The 17,097-nt window shown below is 46.9% G+C and overlaps 1 protein-coding gene across 1 annotated transcript in view; it reads left to right on the top strand.

Moving 5' to 3' along the window:
* LOC135239000 (netrin receptor UNC5C-like) overlaps nucleotides 1-17,097 on the top strand; it is a 184,074-nt gene that overhangs the window by 90,165 nt on the left and 76,812 nt on the right. Inside the window, 2 exon segments of the mRNA XM_064307276.1 lie at nucleotides 2,410-2,553; nucleotides 15,094-15,197. Coding sequence (XP_064163346.1) covers nucleotides 2,410-2,553; nucleotides 15,094-15,197 — 248 coding nt within the window.

Here is a 17,097-nt window from a genome sequence, read left to right as displayed (position 1 = left end):
GGTGGGGACGCCCTGGTGGTTCTGTGTGGTGTAGACGTCACCCTTTCAGATTACACAAGGCCTTGCTTTCCCCTTATATATATGGAATATGCTGAAATATATCATTAAATATGTTGACTTTCTTTTAAAGGTATAGCTACACATATGTTCCAGAGCGGTGATTTATTTTTCTGGAGAATCTATCTCTATCCGTTTTTCCAAAAGTGGCAGTAATTTGAATATTTGCCTGTGTATAGTGAACTGTTGAACTGTATTTCATACAGAACCAGTCGCACCTGTCTTCTTCTTTAAGTCTGCGTTCCATCATTGGACTGGAGTGGAATTTTCCCTCTTCATCGAGTCCTTTGAACAAGCGATCGACGTCTCTCAAATCAAAAGGAAGCCCTGGGACCCTGAACTCATTCAGACGCGCTGTTCACTGTCGCGCACGCTGTGTGTACAGAACGAGAGAACCTGTCAATCACAGCGATAAAAACAAAAAAGAAAAGCACTGATTCTGTTCAGCCTTGTACGAACCTGCCTCCCTTGATGTTAGGATGTAGATGTACCGGTTTTTCTGAGGCGACGTTCGACGCCGACGCCGAGCGCGGAACGGAGAGGATCTGTAGCGCGGATCTGGGCTCAGTCTTCCCCGCCAACGTTCTGCCGTCCCAGCTGACAGACCTCTTCTGCTGAGCTGCTGAAAAAGAGCGGGAAAACTCTCTCTCTCTCTCTCGCTCTCTCTCTCTCTCTTTCTCTTTCTCTCTCTCTCTCTCTCTCGCTCTCTCTCTCTCTCTCTCTCTCTCTCTCTCTCTCTCTCTCTCTCTGAGCGGCAGCAGTCGATTCTTAAACACGGGCGCAGAATTAAGGGCTCCGTGGTCTGCTGAGATTACAGCGCTTTATTAGCTCTGCCATTGATTTCCTTTCGCCTTCATGAGAAGTTCTCTCCGCTCTCTGCCCGACTCTCTGCGCTCTCCCCAGCTCTCTTCCATACCAGAGATCCAGAGATCCAGAGATCCAGAGGTCCAGAGATCCAGAGGTCCAGAGATCCAGAGATCCAGAGATCCAGAGGTCCAGAGACCCAGAGGTCCAGAGACCCAGAGATCCAGAGGTCCAGAGGTCCAGAGGTCCAGAGGTCCAGAGGTCCAGAGGTCCAGGCTTCCTCGCTGGCCTCTCGTGCACAGTGCCCGTTTTTGTAACTTGGCGTGCGCGGAGCGTGAGGGAGCCTGCGCTTCCATGGCAGCAGAAGCCCCGCCCACTCGCTCGCTCTCTTCCTGCCGCAGAAGCGGCGGGTTTCAAATGCTGTGTGAGCGCCAAGCTGGTGCACGTGTCTCCCTGGCCCGGGGTGACCCACAGGTGTGCTGAAGAGCCCGTGTGTGTGAGGCTGCTCAACCCGAAATAAGCAGCTGAGTGATTACACCCCTGCCCCCCCCCCCCCCCCGCTCTGCCCCCGCTTCACCTCCTCTCTCACAGAGGTGTGTACATGTGCTAATGTGAGAAACACAGCGCTAGCAGTTCTGTGGGTGAGACCCCTGTGCCCCCCCCCCCATTAACACTCAGGAGTCAGAGGGAGAGAGAGAGAGGGGGGAGAGAGAGAGAGGGGGGGATGGAGATAGAGAGAGAGGGGTGAGAGAGAGAGGGGGGAGAGGAAGGTAGAGAGAGAGACAGAGGGGGCTGGAGAGAGAGGAGGGGGATGAAGGTGGTGAGACAGAGAGAGGGGTAAATACTGTATATAGAGAGAGAGAGGGGGGAGAGAAGTGTAGAGAGAGAGAGCTATGGGGGGTGGAGGTAGAAATAGAGAGAGAGTGGATATGAGAGGAGAGAATGAGAAAGAACAGACAGGGTTAGTCTCCTTGCTGTGGTGTGGAGGATTATTCTTATATTAAATCTCTGGAGGTCCGGGGCTGTGTGCGTGTGTCTGTGTGTGTGTGTGAGTGTGTGTGTACGCTGAGGCACGTACAGTATGCGTGTGAATGGAGTGACTCACATTACACTGCACTGGCTTCATACTTCTGAGATCTGAGCACTGGGAATTCTGCAATGGCATCCTGCATTTGTTTCACAATTATATATGTCTACCTATAATGTCTTTACTTTAGTACTCATATGAATGATATTTAGACAATATACTCATCAAGCTCTGAGAAACCTTTATGCAGTTGGTACTGTGTAGCGAGTACTGATTGGTCACAATGAAACCAAAACCTCCATCCGTTCTGGCTGCGTTGGGTCTCTATGGTATTGACAGTGTGCTCAGAATCGCTCTGACTGTATTGAGTCTCTATGGTATTGACTATGTGTTGAACACCGCTCTGTCTGTGATGAGTCTTTATGGTATTGGCAGTGTGCTGAACACCACTCTGACTGTGTTGGGTCTCAGACAGTGTGCGTGACTGTGTTGGGTCTCTCTCTCTCTCTGTCTCTGGGCAGGGCTGGTGGTGCGGGAGGCCAGCATCGAGATCTCGCGGCAGCAGGTGGAGGAGCTGTTCGGGCTGGAGGACTTCTGGTGCCAGTGCGTGGCCTGGAGCTCCGCGGGCACCACCAAGAGCCGGCGGGCGCACGTCCGCATCGCCTGTGAGTCACCGCCGCGTCGTCACGGCAACCCCAGTATCCGTGGCTATGAGCATCCTACGGCATGCGCGTTCACAAAGAGGCTCCTTCACACACATTTACAATGCAGCAGTGTAGTTCGATTCCCAGGTGGGGCACGGCCATTGTACCCTTGAGCAAGGTACTTAACCTGCATTGCTTCAGTATATATCCAGCTGTATGAATGGATGCAATGTAAATGCTGTGTAAAAGTTGTGTAAGTCGCTCTGGATAAGAGCGTCTGCTAAATGCCTGTAATGTGATGTAATGTAATGCCACAGCTAAGGAATCCCTTTTAAAATAACAAGGAAAATATTATTAGTAATTTCAATACACATTTCAAAGTATGTGCAAGGATAGATATTTCCAAATATGCATTTGGAAAATGTAAATGAATAAATTGGCTCAGAGGTCACGTGATTTGGTGGAAGAATCTGACGAAGCAGCAAATTTAGACATGTTTGAAAAATGTTCAGTAAACCAGGAGGCAGTGAGGCATGAACGCTTGTGCAGCTCCCAGCACTTTCTCAGTTACATTAGCTGGTTCTGCCATATTGGTTCCATATATTACACTTAAAAATAAAAAAGCGGATTTCACAGAATATCATATGAACTACTGATCCAGATCACCAAAGCATTACGTACTGACTGTCCCATCAAACTTCAGCTTGCATGTAGCATGTAAATAAGTTTGCCATTAATTATTGGGTTAATTAAAGTCGAGTGTGGTGCATGGTGAGTGGACACTATGGGGGATACCCTAGAAACCCATCTGTTCATTTAAAGTGATTTCTTTTAAATCTATAACTAAGATTCATCGTTTATTGTCTATGACTTGATGGCCTAGGAACTGTTAGCCTGATGAGTGTCTGTGTAGTTGCGGAGATACTGTAGTCCTTTTGTCAGGAGGTTGCTGGTTTAAGTCCATGATGTGATAAACCTATCGCTGTTAACATAGTTATTTTTCCAATGCCCTTCCTCGAGTCGGTATGCCGTAGTCTCCTGGTAAAACGGTGTTTTCTCAATTCTGTGCCACTCTTCTGAGGGATGAGGTGGTACAGGACAGACACGGGGCTGTGAGGCGGCAGGGGAGTACCTTTGAGAGCGAGAGACAACGAGGGCGGACTAAAGATAAGAGTTTACATTTGCTGTGTATCCTCATCAGTCATTTTATCCTCCTGCATAAGAATTCGAAATGAGAATTGGCCATTCAGCCCAGCTAGGCTCACCATCTACCTGCAGACTAGAGAGCATCCAGTGCTGTGTCCAGCCTGGATTTCAGCACCCCAAGCTTTCTACCTCTGCAGCGTTACCTGGCAAGCTGTGCATCTCTGTGCTGGATGCAGTGCTGGATGCTGTCTAGTTCTATAGGTAAATGGCAGCCCAAGATGGACTCGGGCTTGTTTCCATAAGCAGGTGTGTGACAGTTTCCTACACATATATCATTCCAGTTAGCTGCTCCATAATACAGTACAGTATTTGGTGTCATAAACACAACTGTACGATGTAGAATTAGCTCCATGATTTTCAGGGTTTCCCTAATGGCATTAAAGAGGAGATTCAAATAGTTTCCATTAAATAATCCCACATCTTGTCAAAAGGTTCACACCAAAAAGTGGATGACAAATTGTGGCTATTAAAATTCATGAGGACCATATCACAGTCTTTTAACTACTTAAAATATTGTGCTCAGCCAATATTACCAGCTCTCCCTAAATCAGGAGCCTTTGTGTCTGTTTTTGCTATGATATTTAATATTTAATACGTACACGAATTATCACAACCTCAAGGCACGTTCCCCTGATTTTTTCATGAAATATTTAATTCAGATAACAGTTTTATTTATTTTGTAGTTATGGTCCTGTTTTGTTTCCATTAACATACTGGTGTGCAATTAGCCTAGTTTTCTTTCCAATAACATGGGGTGCATTTGCGTCGTGTCCGGTTCAATTAGAACTTTTTGATCTAAGACTGATCCATAAATTAACGGCCCTCTCTGTTAATTAGCAGCTGTGAGAGGGAGAAAAGTCTTCTCCCTAAATACAGAGCTGTGAAATCACAGCCCAGGCATGGCAGGAAAAAAACAGCACAGCTACTGTTCAGGCATACTGTACCACAAACCACTGCTTTCACTGTGCGCCTCCCACACGAGGAGCTTCACTGTGTGACACGCTGATGTGTAGTCTTAAAATACTGTGGCCCTGACATGGAGCCCAAGGGGAGCCCTGGGGGACACCCTTAAACACAGCCCATGAAGGCCTGCGGGACATATAGGGGGCGGTAATTAAGGTGCTGTCCCCTTAATGACTCCCTGGGGACTACTGTCTAAGGACAGGGGACCTGTTGACAGGGGCAGAGCTGAGAATTCGGAGCCCCCTGAAAGAATATTGCTCTGGACCCCCCCCTTTTTTATTAAAACAAATAGAATTTTCTGTGGGCTGGGAAGCGAATTATGCGCCCCCTATGGGCTGTCGGCCACAGTCGGCACTGGCAGGTCACAGGTCGGATTCGATCCGAGACCGTGGTGTTCAATCGTTACCGAGTGAGCTACCCAGCAGCCTTTGTGAGAATGTTCTTAACTGAACATTCTAATGCTGATGTAACAATCACTACTGGTAACTGAAAGCACTGGGGTTCTAGAATGCTGACTTAGAACTTTGAAAAAACTTTCCAAAAAAACCTGCTCTTGAAAAGGATTAATTGAGTGTTCCATATTGTTCATCACGCCATTCATCAATCCCCTGCTCCATAGCTCCACCCCCCCCCCCCCCCCCCCCCCCAGCCCCCCAACCCCAGCTGTGGTCAGCGCATCTCTGCCCTTAGCTACCACACATAATCGTGTGCGATCAACATCCCTCCGGCAATAACCTTAAAAACCTTCCTATTAAAATCTCCAGGAAAGATGAATCTCTTTCCCGGAGGGGGACCTGGCTGAATGAGTTTGATCCCCTGTTAGTAATGGAAAAACTTGGAGTTTGTTCCACACTCTCTCTCTCTCTCTCTTTTTTTGGCCCAAATGGGTGTTTTAATCATTGGCTGAGCAGCAGTCCAGAGCAATAAACAAACAGGAAATTTGTTGCTGAGAAACAGCTGTTCGATGTTAAAGCTGATGTTAACGGGTGTGTTGTAGAGGCAGCGCACCCAGGACTGAGGGTTTTAAGACTGAGTGTGATTTGTGGGGGCACCTATACTGGCTATTAACCAACAGTGACGCTTTGATCTGTGGATGAATTGGGGGACACAGGGGTGAGCTCACACGCAAGTGGGGGGACACGCTGACTCTCGCTGGCCGACGTGGTGATATAGCCCCCCTCCCCCAAAACCACCCACCCCCCTTGTCATTCTCGTCCCACTCACCGAGCTGGCGAACCGGCGGGGCAGGCGAGCAGGGAGGATCTCACTGCCCCTCTATGGCAGTTTTGGAGGGAAAACCATTTGTTCTCTTGCTGCTGTTGTTCTTCCTGGTATACAGCCACCAGGGAGCCAGAACTGCAGTGATTAACCCATGAATCATGTGGAAGGAACCTGTGGGGAGCACTCAGATACAGAGGCTGTGCCAACCCTGGCACCGGTGTTCCAATGAGGAGGAGCGGGCTTGTGTTCAGACATGCTCTGTGTGGCTGCTTGTTCTGTGTGTGTGTGAGTGAGAGAGTGAGAGAGTGAGTGAGTGAGCAAGCACGCATTAGTGTGTGTGCATGCGCATTAGTGCATGCGTGCGTGCGTGCGTGCGTGCGTGCGTGCGTGCGTGCGTGCGTGTGTGTGTGTGTGTGTGTGTGTGTGTGTGTGCACGTGCATGAGTGTATGTTCATGTGTGTGTGTATGTCAGTCTGGATAATAATCTGCACATCTACAAGAATTTTTCAAGCCCCCAATGGGGAAGAAAAGGTAGGAAAGCTGATGACTTATCTCATTATGTTTTCTCTTGTGTGACATTGAAATTGCCAGCTCAAGTAAAATTAGATTACAAATTAAACTCACTTCCCAAGCCCTCAGGAGGCGTTCGCACGCGATAAAACCAGTGGGGGAAATGTGTGCAGTGCTTCCAGAGTACAGTGGTCTTATAATCACAGAGATGCACATTCTTCAGAGTCTTAGTCCTTCAGAGTTTTAGTCATTCAGATTTTTAGTCCTTCAGTCATTCAGTCTTAGTCCTTCAGAGTATTAGTCCTTCCGAGTTTTAGTCCTTCAGAGTCTCAGTCATTCAGAGTATTAGTCCTTCAGAGTTTTAGTCCTTCGGAGTCTTAGTCCTTCAGAGTTTTAGTCCTTCAGAGTCTCTTCTAAGAGATCAGGGACAGTGCCTTCCAAAAGTACAGTACGGTAACGGTAGAGTGGAATCTGTTATTTTTACTGTATGCTTAAAACATTTGGAATTTTAGATTAAAAGGTGAATGTGGGACGAAAGTACAGACAGTCAGCTTTTATCAGTTTTTAATTTGTGGTATTCTCACGCGTACATCTTTTACCATTTTACATAAACAGCTGTTTTCGTGTTGAGTTCCCCCATTTTCCGCTGTGTACATTAACGTTAACGGATGATTGACAGGTGCTGACCATTGCTCCGGTGTTTCCTTTTGAACGTGTGATCCACACTTAAAGGAGCAGTGAGGGTCTATTCCTTTTGTTTTCTGTATTCCTGTGAGGAAAAATAAACTTCCGTGATGGGAGGTCTGTCAGAATGTCGGCACGTCCGTGGAGAACCACGGCTCTGTCTGTGAGTGCTCGTGATCTGGGAATGTCGTGGGAATGTCGTGGGAATGGCGTGGGAATGTCATGGGAATGGCGTGAGGAAGGCCGGAATGTCTTTCACAGCCGCGTGACACCGGAATTCTCCGTTTATCCTTTAAATTCTGAAGAGGCAGCTCAGTGAGAAAAGTATAAGCAGTGGGCTTCTCTCCTGTGGAGCTTCAGACGTCAAACTGCCTCGGTGTCCCCAGCGCACACAGACGCCTGTTCTCTCCTCTCCACTCTTCTAATTTCATTTCTTTCAGAGCAAACACCTCACTCCTCGGCGTTTACACAATGTGACTAAATTCGTTGAGTGTATATTTTTTCTGAGTCATGCGCGGATATTGCGCAGGTTCGGTGGAAGCTGAAGTGATATTTGGCGTCTTGCGGGGCTCTTGTCTCCCCTCTGAGGTGAGGTGAGGTGTGCGGCGGGATTTCGAGCGTAAGCCCGCTGATTAACGCTGTAATGAGCGGCTTGTTTGATTGGCTCCTTTCTTCCCGCTGGGGACCTATAATGGCACAGCGAACAATCAAGTGGTGTAATTTCACTCAAACTCATTCCCCTCTTATAGAAACGCACACAGTTCTGGCACCCTGCTCCAGCAGAGTAATGAGCTCGGTGTATACGTACTGAGTGTGTGTGGGTGTGTGTGTGTGCGTAAGTGTGTATGCATGTGTGTGTGTGTGTGTGAGCGACCGTGTGTGTGGGCATGTGCGTAAGCTTGTATGCTTGTGCGTGTGTGTGTGTGAGCGACCGTGTGTGTGTGTGTGTGTGTGTGTGTGGGCATGTGCGTAAGCGTGTATGCTTGTGTGTGTGTGTGTGTGTGATCGACCGTGTGTGTGTGTGTGTGTGCATGCATGCGTGTGTGTGTGTGTGCATGTCTGTACGTGTGTGTGCATGCATGTGTGTGTGTGTGTGTGCGTGTGTGAGAGAGAGAGAGAGAGCAAGAGATGGTTGTTTCTCATGATAGCATTAGGGAAATCAACAACATCAAGAACAACAACAACTACTACTACTGTTTTTATTATTATCATTATTATTATTATTATTATTTTAGAAATTGCTTAAAATATAATAACAAACACATTGAGTCCTCTTTCTTTTGAGTCTTTCCTCACTGTTTTTGTGTTGGGGATGTGTTGTGTGAGACTGAAGGCTCTGCGTGATTAATCCCCGCCCTAAAGAATAGATCATTATCTACATACACGTTTCCAGGGGCTATGTTCCGTGTATCACTAATATCAACACTGATAATTTTGGCCCTAGATGTACACTGTAGAATGTTTTATAATGTTTTGCATATTCAGTAATGTGTATGTATTAAATTTGCTTCCAGCGTTCGGACACAGTTCTCAGCAAGCTTTAAATTGGAATTTACGTGTGAATTTGTGAATATGTAATTAACATAATGCCTGTAAGCCATGTATTAACCTTGTGTTTAGTGTCTTTCCATGCATGCTACATAATTTCAATTGTTTTTTAGTGTCGTACTAAAGCTGGTACATGCCATTTTAGAAGATTTACATGTAAATTGATGAGGAAATTTAATTAGGAAAATAGCTTTTTAAAAATGAATCATTGGAAAAAAAAAGAGTTGTTAGGTGCGAATGTTTTAAAAATCATATATAAGTAGTACACTTCAGGGAATTCATAATATTTGAATATATAAAGAATCTGGATCAAGTACGGCTGATTAAGAAGTTCCCCCCTCCATTGGGGGTTTTGGTCAGTATCAGTCTCTAAGACTTGGGGGTTTTGGTCAGTATCAGTCTCTAAGACTTGGGGGTTTTGGTCAGTATCAGTCTCTAAGACTTGGGGGTTTTGGTCAGTATCAGTCTCTAAGACTTGGGGGTTTTCGGTTAATAGCAGTTATAGATCAGACATGTTTAGTTAATTTCCCTCCTCCTTTGCGTGAGATTGCCTTGTCTAAAAGGATGTTCTCTCTCTCACACACACTCCCTGGGGAAGTTTGCAGTCTATGTGAATGAAGGGAAAGGTGCTCAGATCGACACTGATGTCTAACGCTGTGAGGAATCTAAAGGAAAGGAAGGAGGAGGACGGCTTTGGCAAAATAGGCTTTTTCTAAGCAAGTGAAAAAGAAAAGAAAAGGCCTTCCATTTCTGAGCGTGTTTGTTTCTCACTCCCACCTGTGGGAACAGGACCAATTAATTCCCTCCACCCGGAGCGGGAAGCAGGGGGAATCTTGGGAGAGCGGTGTGCTGGAGATGGAGGGAAACCTGTGGTAATTGGGCCGAGAGGTTTTAACTGAGAGGTCCCTAGGAAGCCTGGCCTGTGGCTGGCTCATAAAGCAAAGGACTCGCTCAATTAAGAAAAAATATAAAGAGACAGAAAAATGCACATTGGTGAACAAAATGACTAGTAATTACCCACCAGGTTTCTCCTGCCCTAAACAGATTGGCTGCACCTACCACTGCAACAATGCAAGGAGCAGAGAAACAGGAAGTTAGGTACAAAACAGGAAGTGAGGTGTTCTGGCTCCCGTGTATGGAGTACAGTACGAGTTCTCCCGTGACCACAGAAGCTCCTGTGGCCCTGATGATTGGCCACCGGTGTCAGCGAGGCGGCTGATTCCGCTCTGCAGGCCCTCTAAGAAACAGCCCGTGTTATTAAGACTTAATGTGCTGCCAGAAACGACGGCATCAGCGCCAGAATCGCTGGCGCTGGCTTTCGTCGGACAGATGGACGGCTTCCTTCTCCTCCCTCTCCGCCTTCTCCCTCTCAGCCGACGCGCGCTGCAGTCTGCTCAGAGAAGGAACAGCACGTTTTATTCTCTTCAAGTCTAATTAACCCAGGCCCCTGTGGAACATCGGTTTGGGAACTGGTCTTATAACCAACTGGCTAAATTCACCCTGACAAGTGTGGTTGTGCTCCTGGCCAGGGTACTTAACCTGCACTGCTTCAGTGTATATCCCACTTTATAACTGCATACTGTGTAAAAAGCAGAATGTTGTATAAGTCACTCTGGATAAGAGCATCAGCTAAATGCCTGTAACGCAAAGCTTTTACCATAAGTCTTAAACTCTGACTTGTGAATAAAATTCTCAGGCGTTAATATTAATATTAATATTTTGTATTTTTATTGTTTTAATTTGCACATTTTGGCGAGGTCTACAATCACCGTCAGCACTAAACAGAATTAGCACAACAAACTTTGTGTGAAGAAAAAATAAGTGAAAGTTAAGGACAAACGTTGAATTGGTACCCGTGTGTCTGGGTTGCCTCTCTGTACGACGAGCACACTGCTGTTCTGACAGTGCTTTAAATTGGCTGCTGTAGGCGTCTGTTTTTCTGATGATAGCTGGTGAACAGTAACTTTTTTTGACAAGGTCTTTGAAAAGAAACGTTAATATTATTGGCTGTAATTCCCCGCAGCGTGATTCTCCCTGTTTTTTTATGGAGAATAGATGCAGGATCCGTCTCACTCAGGGCTAAGAGAGAGGGTGATGTGTTCTCTGGCGCCGAATAAAAGTAGGGGAGAGTAAATCCCCATCATGTCCCGCCAGACCTAATCAGCTGCTTGTGACAGACGGGGGAGACGGGGGGGTTAGGGCGCCCCCTAAGGGTGGCTGCGTGTCTGCGCTCTGTGGCCTATCTGGGGCTTTTCTGGGAGAGACGGGAGGGGCTTGATAGAGATTATATTCCATTTGTTTTTTTAAATTATTTCATTCAGTCAAACTGAATGGGCTATCCAAGTACGTCATGGATAGGGGATGAACCCAAGCTTCTAGGTCTACTCCGAATCTAGGTTTGGAGCGAAAGTAAAAGTAGTGTTTAATTAGAAGTCTAGAGTTTGTAGAAAAGTTACAGCATGTGTGTTTAAGTGAGATGTAGGATATCTGATAGAAGGTTAGAAAAGCCCCTGGCCTTTAGCTGACTCTATTTCCACTGCTTAATTTCAGCATTCAGGTCCTCTTATGCCTGTGTGATGAGCTGGCTTTGGTCGGCGTGAGGAAAGTGGGTTCAGACGGCAGATCAATTTATGTGGCGTGGGTCGTGTTTGAGGTCTGGTGGACTCCTCGTCACAGTCTCGCATGGAATGATCTGTGCAGAGAACTGGGTCCACTGCCTCACTGCTTTCAACTGCACGCAGATTTGAAATACAAATAAATACAAAAATACAGAAATAAATAGAAATTTGAAAATAAATGTGAGAATTACGTGGACTGTTATTGACATCTGCTGATATGTTACCATGGTTTTAAAAAAATCTTGTTGGCTTGTTGCATTGGCCAAAGCCAAGTGATGCAATTTGTCACTCCAGATTCCGATATGAGTTATGAGTGCCTTCATATACGTTTTGTTTTAGGTTCCTGCCATAAGCCAGGCGTTATTAGGGCAGAGTAGTTATTGCAGTTGAAAATTCGTGTTTGTTTTCAGCTGTATTACGGCACGCTCCAAAAATAGTTTATGATTTTAAAATTGGCTGATTACAGCCTGAAAGTTAATTTACCTGATGTTCCTTTCTCCTGTTTCTCCTGCTTATGTTCTGAACATCCAGCTTCACGCGCTCCTTATTAAAAAGGTCCCAGGGGAATTTCTTCTCAATGATCACAAGCAGTTCACCTCACAATTATCATCCGGCATGCATGTCTAATTGGAGCTTGACATTAATTATAAGTTTCTGGGGAAAAAAGCTTCAAGTTCTGAGGATGAATTTACTTGGTTGTTGTCAAGCCAGGTACCTGTGAGCGGTATAATGCAAACTCTTATCATTTGTCTATATTTTATTCGTTTTATTATGTTCTTTTTTCAAATTGAAGCACTTGTTCACTCAGAATGAAGGAAACAGGTTCATCCAGGAATGCTAAATTGATGGTGTGAAATTCAGGAATATTAAGGATTTTGGTTAGCTGGGGACAAATTTTAGATTAGCGAGTTTTGTCTGCAATTTTCTACTGATAGAGTTCACACATTTATCTATTAAATTAGTGTTCTTGTGTACTAGACAGTCGATTCAAATCAATTAAACTTTATTGTCCTCTTAAATTAAAAAATGTATCATTTGTTTTTGGGTCATAGAAACAATACACATTTTACAATACACATTTGAAATACAAGGACAAACAACACCTTAAATAAATGACAATGAATAGCACACTTTTCCTGTCGCGCATTAACATAGCGGAACAGAATTGTGCTTTATGTCGCTGTTATTTTACCTGTACCGGAGCGTGTCAAGATAACAACCATATGTTCGGCCATATTGTGCTTCAACTGGATTTAGTCAAAACGTTTAAACACGTCAGCCGACGTTGACTCATGCAAATTGGCCAACATCTGATTTTTTAAAAATGTTTTAATAGTTTAGCAAATAATCAGAGTTGGAAATATGATTATTTTTACTGGCTCTATATGTCAGTCTAATGTAGGCTGGATAGAAGAATCCCAGCTCTGATAATGAATGTTATTTGTGCTGTTATGGTCTCAGAGTGACGACCAACATGTGTTTCAGTTAAAAAATTTGCCTCAAAGTCACTAATGGCCTCCATAAATAACTAGCCTGCGAAGCTAATGATCCTCGTCAGTCTCAGATTACAGGATGCTCTTGGACGTCCCTGCGCGACTGTGATGGTTTTTCCGTCTGTTCCGTCGCTGCAGCTGCAGTTTGCGCTGCAATAAATTTTGTGAGGACCGAGAAAAATATACACACACACGCACACACACACACACACACACGCGCATGCACACACACACACACACACGCGCATGCACACACACACACACACACACACACACAGTGAGCTACTGTTAGGGAGTAATATACAGCTTAATAAAGACAGCAGTGAGGATGGACTTCCCCGGAGTTATCCGGTCATCAGGACTGCGGGGGCGGAGCCATGAGGACTGCGGGGGCGGAGCTATCCCAGCGGGTTTTTCCCAGCGGGCTGTAACACGCGGCCGGAGCGTTTACCTCTCTCCTCTTTTTCGCGGGTGTGAGGAGCCAGCCAGCGCTGTGCTGCGCAGGTGTGCTGCCCCCCAATCCCGTGTGATTTGAGTTCCCCTTCCCTTTCGTCCGGCCCCGCTTCCTGCCCCGCACTTTGGGGTTATGGACTGCAGAGGTGCTGACAGGGGGCCGGATTCTCAGCCGTCCCGTCCCACAGGTCAGCCGGAGCGAGCGCTCAGCACGTCCCCTACAGGGGACGATAATTAATTGCCACGTCTTAGGAGGATAAATGTGACTTCCAAACAAACACAAAAATGTTTTTTTTTTCCCCCCACAAGCACAGTCCACTGAGTGAATGTTCGTGATCTCTGACGAAGGGGGGGGGGCAAATAAAGCTTGAATTTGTTTGTGAAGTCCAAATTAAGGCCAAATGTTGACCGGATCTGGCCACAGGCGGAGTGTAATGTTAGAGACGTTTTCATCGTCCGCGCGCGATGGAGGTGGCTGCTGCAGTTGCTGTGTTGGTTGGCGTGGGGGGGGCTCCGTGGGACTGGGGAAAGCCGAACTGCGGGCCCCTCTCCACTCGCTCGCTCGGGGATGCTGCGGTTACCGCCATCTCCGTGCACACACTCCCCTCTCCCGCGCACTCCCCTCTCCCGCGCACTCCCCTCTCCCGCGCACTCCCCTCTCCCGCGAACTCCCCTCTCCTGCGAACTCTCTCAGAGAAGGAGCCTAATGCGTTTCTAATGAACTCGGCGGCTAGTGTAGCGTGACTCCCAACCTAATCTCCGCTGGCTCCCTGCTCCCCCGGCTCTTCCCATTCCTCACCGCGCGCCTCTTTCATCACGCTAAAGAAGGGAAGGGGAGGATTGGCTTTTTATTAGAAGAGGAGGAGGAATCCCTCACTCTCTGCGCGCACAGCTGAGCCACCCGCCCCCCCCCCACGCGGGCCCCCCGTGGCGAAGAGACGTCCCGCTGAGAGGGCCCAGTGCGCCTGTAAAAAGCCAAATCCATCCGCCCCCCCGCCCTTTCCCGAGAGCTACAATGATACACGTCCACATGGCACACTGAGGCTCATCCAGAGAGGATCCCCCCCCCTACCCCTGCCCCCTCGGGCCTGCATGGAGTGAGCTCTGCCTCCTTCTGATATTCTCTTATTAGAGTGACGTGGTTGGCTCCTGCTCCTCCTACCCTTCCCCCACCCAGCCCCACCCATTCACCACCACCTTTTCACCTGTTTGTGTGGGAAATAAAGAGCAGGCCTTTAGCTTCTCGCCACAGCAGAGAACATAATCTCATAGAGTCATTTAGAACCCCCCCCCCCCCCGACCAGATTCCACATGCTGCATGCTCTAAAACATTAACAAAACCACTGGGTGGGCTCTGACCCTGCTGCCCTCCTCCTCTCCTGAATATTTTGGGTTCAGGGATTGAGGTCGTGAAAATGGGGCAAATTGTTTTCTCCGCTCCGCAGAACTTTGCCGGCAACGAGGCCCCTGGGAGAGCGAGAGTGAGAGCGAGAGCGCGGGCGTGTATCCGCGGAGCGGAGCCGCTCACCGAAATCCGCTCCTTGTTATTTCCACTGTGGGGGAAGTTTAAAGTTTTTGACGCGGAGCAATTTTGAAAGTCGGGAGGAAAAAGAAAGAGAGGCATTCACAAGACTGAAATAACGGGGCCAGCTTGGAACAGTGTTGTGTTCCTCTGGACTATAAAGGACAAAAACTTTTCCAGCACTCAAATTGCAGATGTTTTCCTAGTGCTGTAGAAGTCATATTTGAACTTTACGTCTGCACAGAATAAGGCTGCAATAGGAGGCCTGACTACTGCTTAGGAGAACGAGATCTAATGTCCTTGTAATTTATTTAAAATTTATTTTTTGTTCATGTTTTTGCAGATCTCAGGAAAACCTTTGACCAGGAACCGTTAGGGAAGGAAGTTTCTCTGGAACAGGAAGTTCTTCTGCAGTGCCGGCCTCCCGAGGGTATACCTGCTGCTGAGGTAAGGGGTCAAGGGTCAAGGGTCGGGGGTGAGGTGCCAAAGGCCTATCGCTCGCTGCTTCTAGCGGTTCGGTCGATGGTAACCCAGTTCAGGGGAAGAACAAAAAAAAAGTTTGATGGATGGTGGGATGGTGAAGCACAAATCAACTTTTGGGAAGGAGGAGGAGGAGGGGGCCTAGATCAAATTGGCGCAGATGACTAAATATCAGAGGTCATCCAGATTCGATCGGTGGCAAGCTGTCGCACGGCGTTTATTTGAAAAATGGAAGAGCGGCGGTTTGGGGGGTGTGGGCGATGGCGGTGGAGGAGCCCGATTTAAAGGGATTCGCCGAGAGAGGCTGCGGGAGGCAGAGGCATCCGGAGCGCAGCGGCAGATTAGGTTAGGCTCAGTAATGGATGGACTCCGCCGTGCCGCGTAAAAACCCGGCAGTCCTCCTGGAAACGGAGCCGGGTCCAAACCCCAAGCCCTCCCGGTTTCCCCGGCTCACGCAGGGGGGCGAGAGCAGAGCAGAGCGCTTTCTGGAACAATCTCAACCACCGAAAACAGGAAATCCATAACGGCATCCAGCCTGAACGAATTCCTGCAGCGGAGTTCAACACAACGCTCAGTTTGAGGCTTTTTGTTTTTGTGATTCTCAGCGAATAAAATGGTCCACAAGATGTCTTGCGACTGATTGATGTTATTTTGGCAGTGATTCAGTTTAAGGCTTTCTGTTTTTGTGATTCTCAGCAAATAAGCTGGTCCACATGATATTTTGTGACTGATTGATTGGGGTTATTTAGTCAGAGATGCTCATAGTTCAGTACACTCTGTTTTTCATTGTTTCTTTTGACTGGTGCCAGATTAGAGCACGCCATCCGTGCGCAGGGACGGATCAGAACACTTTTGAATGTTTTGATGTGGAAAAAGTTTGGCTTTGTTACCCTGTGTATTAGACTTTCAGGCCCAGTGGAGTTGAATCCTGTTGCTTCTGTAAATATATATATTTTTATGGTACAATTTTATACCTGGTAGTTTAAATTTAGAGTAACAGACTGTGAGTGTTCCTTCGTCATTCTTTGGCCAGGCCCGCTTTCTAAATGTAAGGCCTGGATTTGGAAGACCTGCTTGAAGATAATGAGGATGTTCATATTCGCGGGCAGTGATGTGTCGGTGACTTCCAAGCGTCCGCAAAAAAAATGCCTCCTCCTGGGACGTAAGCAGCTCGGACTCGAAATTGGCCACGCGTATTTTCCACCGAGCTCTCCTTCTGAAACTGTGAATGAATGCTTAGGCCCCGTTTAATTTCATGAATTGGTCAGCCACCCTGTCTCTCCTGTATTTAATTTTGTGTGCAATCTGCCGCGTCTTTATTTATAGGAATCCTCGGCTAAAAAAATGACAGGGGCCTGACATGGTGTTCATGCTCTGCTTATGATCAGTTTCTTACAAAGTGTGGCCATGTTTTTTGCTTTTGTGACCATTGGACAATTCTAACATGTTGTGTGTCCAGAACTCTTGAAATACACGTGCATCAGGAGTGGTTCAGAACTCTGGGGGGAAAAAAAAAAAAAAAAAAAAAAATCTTAATTGGTGATCGGTGTCCTTTGATTGGTTCCTTCCTTTGTCATATTTCTGAATGTTCCGTCCCCGTCTCAGTGACCTATCTTTGGACTTCTCTGCAAACTGCTTTTTCGCAAGTCGGTCCACCTATGGGGGTCTCGGATGTGTACAGAAGTATCTTAGCTACTCAAGTCCAAGCAAATACCACCAAACTCATCATCCTACAGCAAGACAATGATCCCAGACATTCTGCTAAAGCACCAAGTCATTCACCCTGTCTGAATCCAATTGAACATGTGTTTCATGTGCTGAAGGAAAAACTTAAAGGTAACTAGCTACCAAGACAAGCACGAGCTGA

The sequence above is a fragment of the Anguilla rostrata genome, chromosome 14 (assembly GCF_018555375.3).
Source record: "Anguilla rostrata isolate EN2019 chromosome 14, ASM1855537v3, whole genome shotgun sequence".
Taxonomy (NCBI): domain Eukaryota; kingdom Metazoa; phylum Chordata; class Actinopteri; order Anguilliformes; family Anguillidae; genus Anguilla; species Anguilla rostrata.
Note: the sequence above shows the minus strand (reverse complement) of the source record. Positions and strands in the feature narration are given on the sequence as shown.